A 12,501-nucleotide genomic window follows, 5' to 3' on the forward strand; every position below is an offset into this window, starting at 1 on the left:
ATTTCGGGTTTTCATTCGTTCTTCGCTTATGCCGCTGGTGTGAATGAAATCGTGCGTGAAATAACAAGAAACTTTTCGGAAATGATTGAAAATTTTCAGGCGACGTTGTCTGGGAAGTGTATCGGGAACCGGCAATTTACCGTGTAAATGCGTGTCCAAGTGACGCATCAGTGGATTCGACAGTGAAGCGTTCCTCACCACAGACACATTTTAACCCGGGGCCAGATACCACGCGTCCAGTATTACACAAATATTCACGCAAAAAAGGTGTAATAAAAGCGCTCTATTTCATCAGAGTAAAAGTGTAGCAAACTTTCTCCAAGATAATGGCTATGGGTGATCAGGCGACAATGTATCGGCAATAAACCACGAATAGCAGCTTACACCAGCCGATTTAGTACGCGATCCCCACATCCGGCAGAAGTTGGTCTCAGCTCATGTAACTTAATTCTAGAGGGACTAAAACGGCGCGTATCAAACATAATTCACTTCCTGTTTTGCTAAAAGCATCGAATCTGTTAATTCCCTCTCGACCACCAATGCGCTATTTAGATGCTTAATAAAATTCTTCTTTCTCAAGTCGGGAAAATGCGATTTCCTTCCCATTTCCTGCGGATCTGTTTACCGGAAGTACTTGATCGGGCTTTTTCATAGACAGCGATCACATGGCGAAATTGGAGGATAAAAACCAACTGTTTCCTCAGACAAATCGCCTCAATAGTAACAGAGTTCAGGGTCGAATTAACGACCAACTCCATTAGACTATTGAAATAGCAGCCAGTTCTACAGTTGAGTAGAATAATTGTAACCAATCTGTTAGAATGACTATTCTGAAGTTTAAACATACAGTTTCCACACCAAACTCAAGGCTTCCTTTTAAATGTTTTTATTTCTTTGAAATCATAATTGACTGCGATCTTTTCAATTATTATCAAATACCATACATACATATTTACACAATTAGACCTATTCGTCTAATAACTAATGATATATAACAGTTTGCACCTTTTCGATGAAGCACAATTAATCAATCTATTTTTTCGAAAGTTACTAACTCAACTGGGTACAACCGGTAAATTATACTAGTAACCAGAATCGTGTAGTTGCAATTCAATGCACAGAAACTTTTTATTTACAAACGACGAATAAACCAGAAAATCAAAATACACAATATTCGTAGTTTTCCACAATATAATTCCAATACGACTAAGCGGACTCTTCAAAACTAGTAAAACACTGAAATTTTAAAGGCGTTCTTTGAGCAAAAACGCTTACATTCTTAAGACTAACTTTGTGTACGTTTGATCATTTCTAAATCTACTTGGAATCTTAATTATTAGTATAATATGAAATGCGGCAAATATTTATTCCGCTGTAATAGCACCAGTATATTTCCATGTACATTTCAATAAATGTTTTTCTTTATACAATGAACACATACATAATGAACCTCAAGGCTTCGGTCAAATCATCTCCTTTCATCAAAATCTCACCACACATCGAATTTACTTGAAATATATAATGACCACTGTACCCTCTTAATATGTGATAACGAGGAGGTGACCATTTACAGTCCACGAGGTCAATACTTATTGTTCTCGCTGTTCACTCACTTAGAAGCGTCTTTTTTCTCCTCATGTCATTGAACAGAAATCGTTTTAGTCGGCGAATGCGAACTGAATCGTGGCGATGGCAAATCGTCTAAATGCATCGGTGGCATCGGTACTGGTGAGAACATTGGTCCCGGAATGTACGTAGGGAATGGAAATGCGGGCGCCGCGGGGTAATGCGGGCTCAAGGCGAGTGAACCCCAAAAATGTAAAGGGAGAATTGGTGACCGTTGACCGAATCCAGGACTAGAAAATAGAAACGGTGGTGATAAGGACTGACATCCACTTTTGTATAGAGCGTGTCTGTGGGGAGAGGAGAATGTATACAGTCCAGGTGAAGTGAAACTCGACTCGGACGCTAATGACGGCGGAATTGGAATCGGATACGGAACGTGTCGGCGACCGTGCAGATGTGACGTCAAAACCGATGGGGGCGAAGAAAGTCCAGCACTGCCGCGGTGTGTGTTAGAATCGGTGGATGAATTTAACGGAGAAGATAAACCGTGACTACTAGTGCTACTGTTCCTTCGATGAGCGGGTTCACTATTCGGCGAGTTATACGGCGAAAAGCGTCGAGGACTTTTGGATCTACTGCGGTCCCGCGAACTCAAAGGCGTTTGTTCAGTTTTGCGAATCGTCGGAGATCTACCACGCGGTTGGAGCTCAGGCGAATGACTTTGTTGGCGGGTAGTAGAAGGTGGGCTGGACCTAGGCGCCGATACAAATGCGGAATGAGGAGACCAATGCCCGTGACTGCGCAATTCGTTGGACATTCCGGGTGATGTCAAACCGAACGGTAGTTTGTACTGTCCTTCGTTAGCTAAGCTCTCCATTTTTACTTTGAACGGAACCTTATTCTCCGTTTTGATGACTTCGGGGAACGACACGAATTTGTACACGAATTTCTGTCCCATCACTTTTTTGATGATGTTCTTGTCGTAGTAATATCGCAACGCGCGGCTTAATTTATCGTAGTTCATATTACGTTTGTTTTTTCGCATTCCCCACAATCGCGCTACATCTTCTGCGTTGAGCAATTTAAATTCTCCTTCGTTGTTGGTCCACTGTATGATATGTGTATATTGATTACTGAGCAATAACTCCAACAGAAACTGCCACAACGTTATATTTGATTCCATTCCTGTAAGACACGAAAATAAAGAACGTTTAGTTATCAACGATATTCATATATAAAGTCTATCAACGGTTGACGCACAAAAACAAATGCATTAAATAGTCCAATTGGCAGATGCTAACAATATTGTATAGATGCGGGCACCGATCTATAATCAACTGGTTGAATATCACACCAAATAAGAAGGCACTCCGTAAAACGAATCCCAAATAGCACTTCAGCGCAGCATGTGCCGGATGAAGGCCGCATCCTTTTGTTAATTCATTTACAAAAGGACTTACTCGAATGAAACCCTTTCAACGCAAGACCGCCGAGTGCGACATACGCGTGCTTCAATGACCAAAAAACTGTGTATATATTTTTCCTAGTTTTTGAGAGGCTAGCAGAAGCGTCTATCAAAAATGGTGAGATAGTCGTGTGTTTACTTAGATGCTCTAAAGCCCGCGTCTGCCCGCGGACAAAACAATGATATACAGCTTGCAACTTGAGATCCTTTTCAGCCCATTAGAAGCCATTTAAATGACTGCGCTGTCATTTGAACTAGTTCACACTCCTGTGATGAGAATAGGGGCAAGCCTGTTCCCAATGACCGCTGTATCAGATGTGATTGAAGGAGCACTCTTGACAATCCTTAAATGTGCACATCTGTTATTTTTCGTAGTATAACTCTTCGTATGGTAAATAATACAACAACGAGATATTGAAATAAAAAACAACGTGCGACAGATTAAAAAAAAAACAGTAAAAATATAGCAAAGCTAGTTTCGCTTCAAACGACATTCCACCCGAAATTATTACAGTAAATTGGTTTCAGAGTTCTATAATCAATAACAAATACAGTTAGACGATAGTAATTACCTAAGGGAAGAGTCGATCTCATAAGCTGACCAGTTACTGCTGGTAACATGTCACACATGGTGAAATATATACTTATAAACACATTCTACAAATATCTCGTGGAATATCGACACTTTAAGAAATTAATCCCTGTCCAAAGTCTAATATTTTGCGCACCAGAGAACGTGCTGTAAATTCGTTCTCAAACTACTGTCAACTGTTTCAGCGTTTTACATACAGATGATATCTAGCCTTGCAAGTTGTTAATAACTTCCGTGATGAATGTCGATTCAAAACACAACTCGCACTAAACTATAGAGCTTTTGTACACAATTCCTATGCTTCATAGGGATCCGAATGAAGAAAGTCGTCTTTCGAAGCTTTATGATCTTGATATTTTGAGTCGATGAACTTATATATCGTCGCCTACCCATGATGCCTCGCGATGGAGACGGATATTGTTTGATTTGATGAGAGGAGTAGAGATCACAATACCTCGGGGCAGCACACGCGTTAGGTTACTAATCCTACGAGGGATTAGAGCAGATACCGATATTAATCTAGCTAGATTAAATTGTTATATTCCGATATTTAATAACTGTTTGATTTACTTTCGAAGATGGGTTTCGTCATTAACTATTGATTTTAGTCAATAAGTTTCGGCGATCACCGACTCCCTGGAGTATTAACACAACAATTTTCACCACTTGAAAAGAGAAAGCCTCGAAAGCCTAAACTCAAAAGAATTAACTCCGAGTAGATATTCACTCAAACTTTGAACGGATAACTAAAAAAAATGAGTATCATTTTAACTTAGCGCATTCCGCCACGGAGAAAAGTCGTTTCTTTTCTGAATAAACATGAGAGATCAACGGATGGTTGGTCCCGCCAGATATTTATGAATATTTCGCCGGTTTATGTTGGTAGAAAAAAACGTAAGAACAGCCGAGAACTGTAATGTCAAGATGCGGAAATGAAAATGTTATTTCCCTTTAAAGATGGCAAGATATTAAACCCTATTGCAGGAAATTAAAAATAAATCTTCTGCTTGCTCAATGGCTAGTTATATAAGCTCTTCCTGTTACTGAACCAGCACCGCAAGCGGAAGTGGGTACTTCAATTCGGTGTCTGTCTTTTGGGGCGCTTGCAGCAATAAAACAACTAATCTCCAAACAAAGGGAGACTTTTCTCACTTCCTCCCTCTCCGGGAAGATTAGATTGCACAGCGAAGCTCGAGATCCTCTGTCACCACAGAGTTTCTCCCTGTTTGATGATTGTAAGCGGTTCGTTGGTATTGACCCGAACACGTGTATGATTACATTAGTAGATTAATATGAACTTAAGACATTGCTTCCTACAAACAGATTTTGCTCAGAACATAGACATGGAGTCATTCATGAGATTCTTTTTTTTCGACATAACTGCCGAAGTTTGGAGGAATTACGATATTCATATTACAACTTATTGCTATTATCTTCATACAAATTTCAAATTTAAATCCTAAGACGTCATCATTATACCTGACCGGTTAGCACCAGTCTAGGTCATCGGTTGTAAGGTAAATGCACCCGAAAACCTCGACGCTAAACACGTTTCAACGGGTTTTTCAAATTGTGGTCGAATTTTATCGATAAACAAGTATCAATGGGCCCGCATATTACCAAAAACGGCCAAGCCGCATCTGCACAGAAAGTAACGGGCTATTCAATCATTGTGTTCTTAAGAAGTCTTTTTATACCTTTTGATTTTGGACTGGTGATCCTTGAATTGGCCACATCCGCCTCTGGTGACGTATCGCCCATCTTACAATATCCAGTTCCGCAATTATCTGAAAGATTAAAATCATTGAATAAGATATCCAGATTCTGTTAGTCTTATTACGTTTAATATTAGTCGCTTATATTGCATCGTGGAGTCTTATTTTATATTTGACTGATTTTTAAAGAATTTTTTGATGTTGTTTTTTTGAACTGATGTCATTCAATCAAAAAAGACATTCACGCCGATGTCTAGATATTCTTTTGCGCATTTTTAAACGTCTTTATTCCAAAATGAAATATTCAAAACGCTTGAAACTAGCGGTGAATGTTTTGTAGAAAAAAGTTCGCTGCGGTTATCGCGTTGGAGCTGAAGGAGCTGATTCCCACGCTACTGAATAAACGAGTCCTTGGGCCTTGTTCACTTTATCATAATAAAATTTACGAATCTTTTGTTGGGCGTGAAAAACCTGATATTAGATTATGTGGGTCGAGCGTGGCGTGAGCATCTAAATAATCAGTGACTAGTTCGTTCGGTATTCGACTTGTGACCGCCAAACCACCCACGCGTCATCTTCACCACAATTATAAATGAACTTATCTTCGGACATGTGATGTAATATGAAAAAATCTCACTAAACTTACCTTCCATAAACGTCATTCAAACTTGAAAGGCTTTCTAAGATATGCGCTAATCTGTCAAAAAGAAAATTGAAGATATGAAATGCGGTGTTCAAAGAAACAAATCAAAAAATAAAATTGTTTCCAAATGCGGATCCCGTAGCCACTGAATCACAAAAAGCTATTGTTACATAGACAAAATTGCAGTGATACTTCTTAATATCAACCAAAACGTAGGAAGGTTTGGGAATAACCAGGAAGTTTATAAAGGAGGTTATCTTGAGGTAGTTTACCCTAACATAATTATGTGTCTGATAACAATTATTTCAGGGGGCGGCAAATGCCGGTGACAGAGGGCCGGAAAAAATTTTTACGACCTAAGCACATTTTTTTTTACGCCGGACGAAAAGATGAACGATCAATGCGTTGTTTCTTAGATAAATACCTTCGTTGACATAAAAGTATCAATCACAAAATAACCGACATTATAGAAGAACCAACATTTGAAAAATACATTAAGAAAACATCCTACTAAGACCGTTTAGTAAAAAGGGAACAAGCTCGAATACGTATATGATTATTATGATAACCATGTAAATGTATATACATATATTTATGTTTAATAATAACTAAATAGGTTTCAAATTACCTAATTACCTATATGTTCATTCGTTCATTCATGATAGTAGACTGCACTAGAGGTTATACTCCATATAGCGTATAGAGAGAAACTGCATTCCATCCGTGTTCTCTGCTCATCACGTCTAACTGCCCCGGATATTATTAATGACGGTCATTGCGTCACTGTGACGTCACGAATAGCGGTATCAACACGGGGAAACCCGGGATTGGAATTTGACCTGACGTGACGTCATCAATCCGTTTTGTATTTTATGCAGTCGACCCGCTTTAGGAGGTATTCATGAATAATGATGGCCGAATTACTGTTCTAAATAAGGCTCGTTCGGAATCAACCCACGCTTTCAATTGTCATTTTTCCATGCGTTATATCACGCGGAAGCTAAAACATTTTTTTGGATTGTGATATAAATAGATGAATGCCTACGCAAGTACGGGAAGAGATGTCCGACCATGGGGCAAATCAAGTTATTTCCTAAAATTTAGACATTTCGTCTGTACAGCTAGGCAGGGCTATCGTGAATACTTCCGATTTGAAAGGAGAACGCTTTTGGTATTTCAGTTTCTGCTGAGAAGGGCGCCGGTTGATATCTAAATACTAACTAGGCTCATGACAACCGACAACTTACGCAATATAAATCAAAGTCGGATCTCACTTTCGTCTGAACGAAATTTTTTCCGCGGACTCTGAATAGTATTTTCTTTGAACTATCAATATCAACAATAGGCCCAATAATCGCTAATCATTAGGTTATTATATAACTGTGGCGTTGCTAGGTGTATTGGACAGACGACAATGCCATTCAGCTATCTTTGAGGGCGTTATCAGGGCAATTAACGCTTGTTTAGTGAGAAAAGATTGCGGGGCTAATTGGCACTAAGCACAATTAAATTTTATGTTTGACCACGAGAACAAATTTAATCCTGACCGCAATAATTGAGACCTAATCGTCGATATATCTGCGTAGTAACGCGCTCATTTACTTCCTGTGTAGTTAATTAATCACCAGTACGCTTATTAAAGAAATTTCATGGTTCCCGCCAGACTGTCTTGCATTGTTAGACAAATATTCTGATGTGTGGTAAGAACCAGCAAAGTTCATCCTCCGATACTACATAACCGCTTGTTTCTGCATAGAATTAAACGTGTTTGCTCCGTTTTGCATAGTAGCATCAGACATATATCGGATAAAAAATCTGTCTAAGTCATTGTTATCAATTGAACTAATCTATATATTGTCGCTGCTGCCCCAAAAAAATATCCCAGCCGTTAGGAACCATTATCACCCGACAATAAGATGTTCTAACCGGACACGGGTTCCCGACCGTCATGAGAAAAACAAGATCCTATTGACAAATATCGAGCACGGGGGACAACAATAAACGGCGGCGGAGTTGATACCCGCCTGACAACCGTGAATCTATAGTGCACTTGACTATGACAAGTGTCCGCCTTGTTACTATCAACCTGTTGCCGACTGAACAGACGACGCTGTCACGTGACCGCGTGATCAACCGAAACGGATGGTTGATCCGCGTTTACATTATTGCGTCGATTTCTGTTGTTCGTAACATGCACTCTCTCCGAGACGCGAAACACTTCGAAAAAATATTCAAAACATATTCGAAAAGTATTTTCCAAATAGTATGCGCAATGATGGCCCAATTGGAAAATCTAAACACTCAGCGCAATCATAAATTCAGATTTGACTATATATATTTTGAATTCAGATCATTCTTATCAAATATCTTATTCTTTATTAGATTCAAATCATTCTTTTTTAAGTTGATAGAAAAATACCGTTATACATACGCGGAGTGATGGATAATGTTACTACCGGATGTGTATACGCCATTACTGAGATTTCTGGCCCATAGCAACAATAATCATGATTTTTCACGACAATACAATTTAAACCGGTTTTTTATGTAAGCGTTTATTTCCGTTAAGTTTCCGAACAGGCAAACGAGACGAACTTGGTGACCGATCCGTTAGTCGCCTACTCAACTCCGTGCGAAAAATCAGCGAAATATCAATTCGGGTAAAAGAATAAACTATTATCCCACTGATTAATACTAATCATTTGAAGGCGCGATGAGTGCCGCAACTACTTAATACTCCATTATATTGATATTTCTAAAAGTCTCAGTTATGTAATATATTGCCTTTCAATTAAATTGATATCAAACAAATAATTCAATTGGTTTGGTTCAATCGGGTCACTTATGTACGCGAGCAAAATATCGTTTCAAATCAAAACATATTCGGCATAAACAGCACCACTTCTAAAACATAGCGATTCCTAAAGAATGCCGAGTATTCCTCAAGTCAACAGTAGTATCTTTGATAATCGTCCGGAACTATGGCTCACAGTAGGGCGCACGTCGGAAGTTATACCGTGTTCCAACCTCTGGAATTCGGTCAAGTTGAAGACATATATATCTATTCATTTAAACTCTCCATACGCACTTTTAAGGTTGTAATTTTGATACATTCATATCTGGAATATCTGAAATTCTGTAACCGTTTTCTTTTTCATACGATAATACAGTTACTCACTGGACAACTATCTTTGGTGAACTGGGCGATGAACTTACGGCGGATAACAAGAATGAGAACCGCACTGAACCGCTTCGGTTACCGCGATAGCATAAATTTTTATGTGGTATCCCTAAAATGGCAATAAAAACTTTGAAAAATCCAATGGTCGGTTAATCCGCTTTCAGATAAGTTTTAAAACGATGCCTTGTCACCAATCTTATCTAATGTGGCGTAATACCTTTATCACGATTGTAATCTTTCATTAATCTGAATGTATACATATATAATTCACGCTAGATACGGTAAGTAGAGAGGACACGTGTCCAATGTGATCTGTGACATCAGGAATATGAAATGTATCGAGGCAGGTAAATATAAATATATAAAAATGCGGATTACTTCATTAAAACCGCAAAGGATGAACTGAAATTTTTTCAAATGGTTTTTATGCGATCATTTTTCAGAAATCTGCACGACTTAATTCAATAGTGTCAATTTATCAAAAAATTTCTCTGCGTAGATATAGAAGGCATACATAAAACATGGACCTATATACCGCTGGAGAAGATGCCACTTCCCAATGCCTAAAATGCGCGCGTATCACCGACAAAAAATATTGTTTACGATATCTTAAATATACAAATAACTTTGATTCTATATAGTTTATGACATTTGCTACTAATTGTTGAATCTTGATGAAATTACACGAGATTCCTACTTACTTCGCCGTTATTTCAAAAAACTGACCACTGCGACAAGACTGCGCAAGCGCGTATTTTGCATGGATAAAATTAAAAAATTAAAATGAAACGCACTTACCAATAGAAATGAATAAAAGTGGTTTAATCCGTATCCAAGTGCAAACAAATTCGTTGAAGTCAACTTTAAAAATATTTTCTGCCTTCCCAGCTGTTCAATGGTAACTTGACAGGATGGTGGTCATGATTGGAAATGGCAATCACAGCGCGTGCACTTGCATTTTACCCGAGACCGGATATTCGGGGCATCACCATCTTATGACGTCACATGAGTCTGGCTGAATGGCATTCCCATGCATGGTGACCCCGTCATCAGACTAACGGAAGTATTTAGGCTATCACTGCCTTTTGTGTCGGTCTTCATCTTGTGCCCGCGATTATGCGTAGAACTCGTGTTATCAATGGGTGATCATTTCTACACAATAGATCTGGGCGGTTTGGTCGTTGCCGCCCAGGGAACTATTTAACTTAGTAACACCGCATGGAGAACAGGTCCTCTTGTATTCTCGTGTCTTTTACAATAAACACCGGAGGCTACAATAAAATAAAGTCGTTATTTCCCGGACGCGCGCGAATTGCAACGGATCTTCTAAATCGGCGCGATTCAACAGGTCTCCGAGTCCACGGTAACTCGCAACATAAACATTTACGAAAAGGTTTCAACCGAAGTATTTGATCTTTGATCTTATTTTTGAACGTTCGCGAGCCTAACATTATTTTGTTATTATGCCGTAGGTGAGAATTCCTATGCATAAAGTACAGCACTTGAAAAATTGAACTATTCGCACGAGCTACGGATTTCGTCAGTTCTTGCCACTGAATTTTCACTACTGCAAAAAGCTTAGCAAAACCGGGAGCCGTTGAATGCGAATGGAAATTTACGGTTGTAGTTGATTTATCACCCTCAATAAGTATCCCCCAAGGTAAAAATCTATCATGCTTAAAATCCCCCCGAAATTCAGTTTTCTATCAAAACCAGAGTATAAAACCAAGATAAAAACTAGATGATACTTTTCACAACAATATTTAGGAATACATATGTACGTAGATATTGTATTATTACTTTCCAATTGTATCTCTTCATGGAGATTTTCAAAAATACGATAATGACATTTTGATGAATGTAGCTAGCTTGAAGTCACAGATTATCCAAGATGAATAATGTGACCAATGCAACGGAGAATTTAAAATTTTTTTATTCAATCAGTTTTTAAACGTAAGAACTTTGAAATATCTTCAAGTGAATTCAAATTTTGGGAAATTTAACCAGGGATAATTTTGACTTACCAAAAAGTACACATTATAGTTACACTACAAAAAAAGCAGAGGCGGATCCAGGAATAAAGGGGTTCCCTAAAAATCCAAGCGTACTTGGTACATGGACGCGAGCGCCTTAGACGCTGAGTTCTGAAGATGGTTTGGGGGCCCAAGAAAATTCAATCCATGAGTGATTTTAGAACAAAATGACCGGCAATAACTTGCCACTGTGTAACTTTCGTTGTGAAAAAGTTATTTTGGCAAAAAATCGGGAGGATCTTGGAACCGCCCCTGAAGAGGTTTATGTATTTGCGACTTTCATGAACAGTTCATTTAAGATTTATTATAATCACCGGACATCAGACACCAAACAGGCCTTCGAAAAATGCAGATCTTCGTGCAAGGTACTTAGAGCCGTGTGTCAAGAATGCTTTATAAGATGCAAAAATAAATTATCTCGTTGGTTTGGACATGGCACGCGCAGGTAGTCACAAATTACTTACGCCCGAAAGGTGGAATTGAACCACTCTGACGCTAGTCAGCTACAGGTTTGAAGCCTGCACCCCAGACCACTGAGGATCATCCGGGCACTCTACCACTCGCGTCACCACCGTTAAATAGGTGTTGTTTTATGTACTCTTTACAAACACGGTATATACCCGGTAACCCAATTTATTTAGATGACATGACAGCTGTGAAAGAATGCAACATAGTTTGCAAAATAAACATCACGATATTTTCGTATTTAATATGGATTGTCTTTGAAATGGCGCTCTTCCCAATGTGTTGTTTAAAACGGTTATAGCGCCCATCATCTGCCGGTGCAATATTTCTAATACCCGATAACTAGATGGCGCTAAATGCATTGACTGGTTCAGTCGTAGATATCGGTCGTTGATCGTCTTTTTACTTACTTTTTCCTAATTCATCTGGAAAGAGAAGGAGCCTCAAATTATGTTTTGTATGTCATGTCAAAGCTACTGGTAGCAATAACCTGGTGATGAGTGTTTGGATATCTGATCGAAACGTCTTGTTTGATAAATAATATTTCTGAATTTACTTACTGCAATGTTTCAAACGTGTTACTAACCGCCCTAAAAATGTTTAGATGGCGCGCGCTGTCTTTCAAAATGACCCATCAGTCACATGCGATAGCGCAAAACTGGATCGATATAAGCTATCTCACTAAGTTCCGCGCACTGTTCTGTTGTATGAAATCATAAATTACATATTCAGCGCGTTGCAGAACTGTACTGTGTAGTTGTGCAACAGCGTTAGAGCTGACTTGAGGCCGGTGATTGGCTAAAGACTAATCCGCCATGATGACGTCACAGGAAGTATATAT

The 12,501-nt window shown here is 38.9% G+C and overlaps 1 protein-coding gene and 1 non-coding gene across 3 annotated transcripts; both read right to left on the bottom strand.

Moving 5' to 3' along the window:
- Positions 1-876: 876 nt before the first annotated feature.
- Positions 877-6,739, bottom strand: LOC141901522 (uncharacterized). Of its 2 annotated transcripts, none has more exons than XM_074788824.1 (4): positions 6,610-6,739; positions 5,985-6,035; positions 5,321-5,410; positions 877-2,751 (listed from the first exon to the last, which is right to left on the bottom strand). In XM_074788824.1, exons 2-4 carry the CDS (start codon positions 5,998-6,000, stop codon positions 1,640-1,642), a joined length of 1,218 nt encoding a protein of 405 aa, XP_074644925.1. In that variant the 5' UTR covers positions 6,001-6,035; positions 6,610-6,739; the 3' UTR covers positions 877-1,639. The 2 variants fall into 2 exon arrangements, with proteins under 2 accessions (XP_074644925.1, XP_074644924.1); XM_074788823.1 differs by having other exon boundaries at positions 6,618-6,730.
- Positions 6,740-11,658: 4,919 nt separating this feature from the next.
- Positions 11,659-11,745, bottom strand: Trnastop-uca (transfer RNA opal suppressor (anticodon UCA)). The gene has a single exon. It is a non-coding gene; the product is annotated as a tRNA-Sec (tRNA).
- Positions 11,746-12,501: the final 756 nt, after the last annotated feature.

This window comes from Tubulanus polymorphus, chromosome 3 (assembly GCF_964204645.1).
Source record: "Tubulanus polymorphus chromosome 3, tnTubPoly1.2, whole genome shotgun sequence".
Classification (NCBI taxonomy): Eukaryota; Metazoa; Nemertea; class Palaeonemertea; order Tubulaniformes; family Tubulanidae; genus Tubulanus; species Tubulanus polymorphus.

Excerpts from the sequence above, each read along its gene's own strand:
- LOC141901522 (XM_074788824.1), bottom strand. Across the intron at positions 2,752-5,320 it reads CACCAGTCCAAAATCAAAAG|GAATGGAATCAAATATAACG; the intron begins GTATAAAAAGAC and ends CGTGTCTTACAG.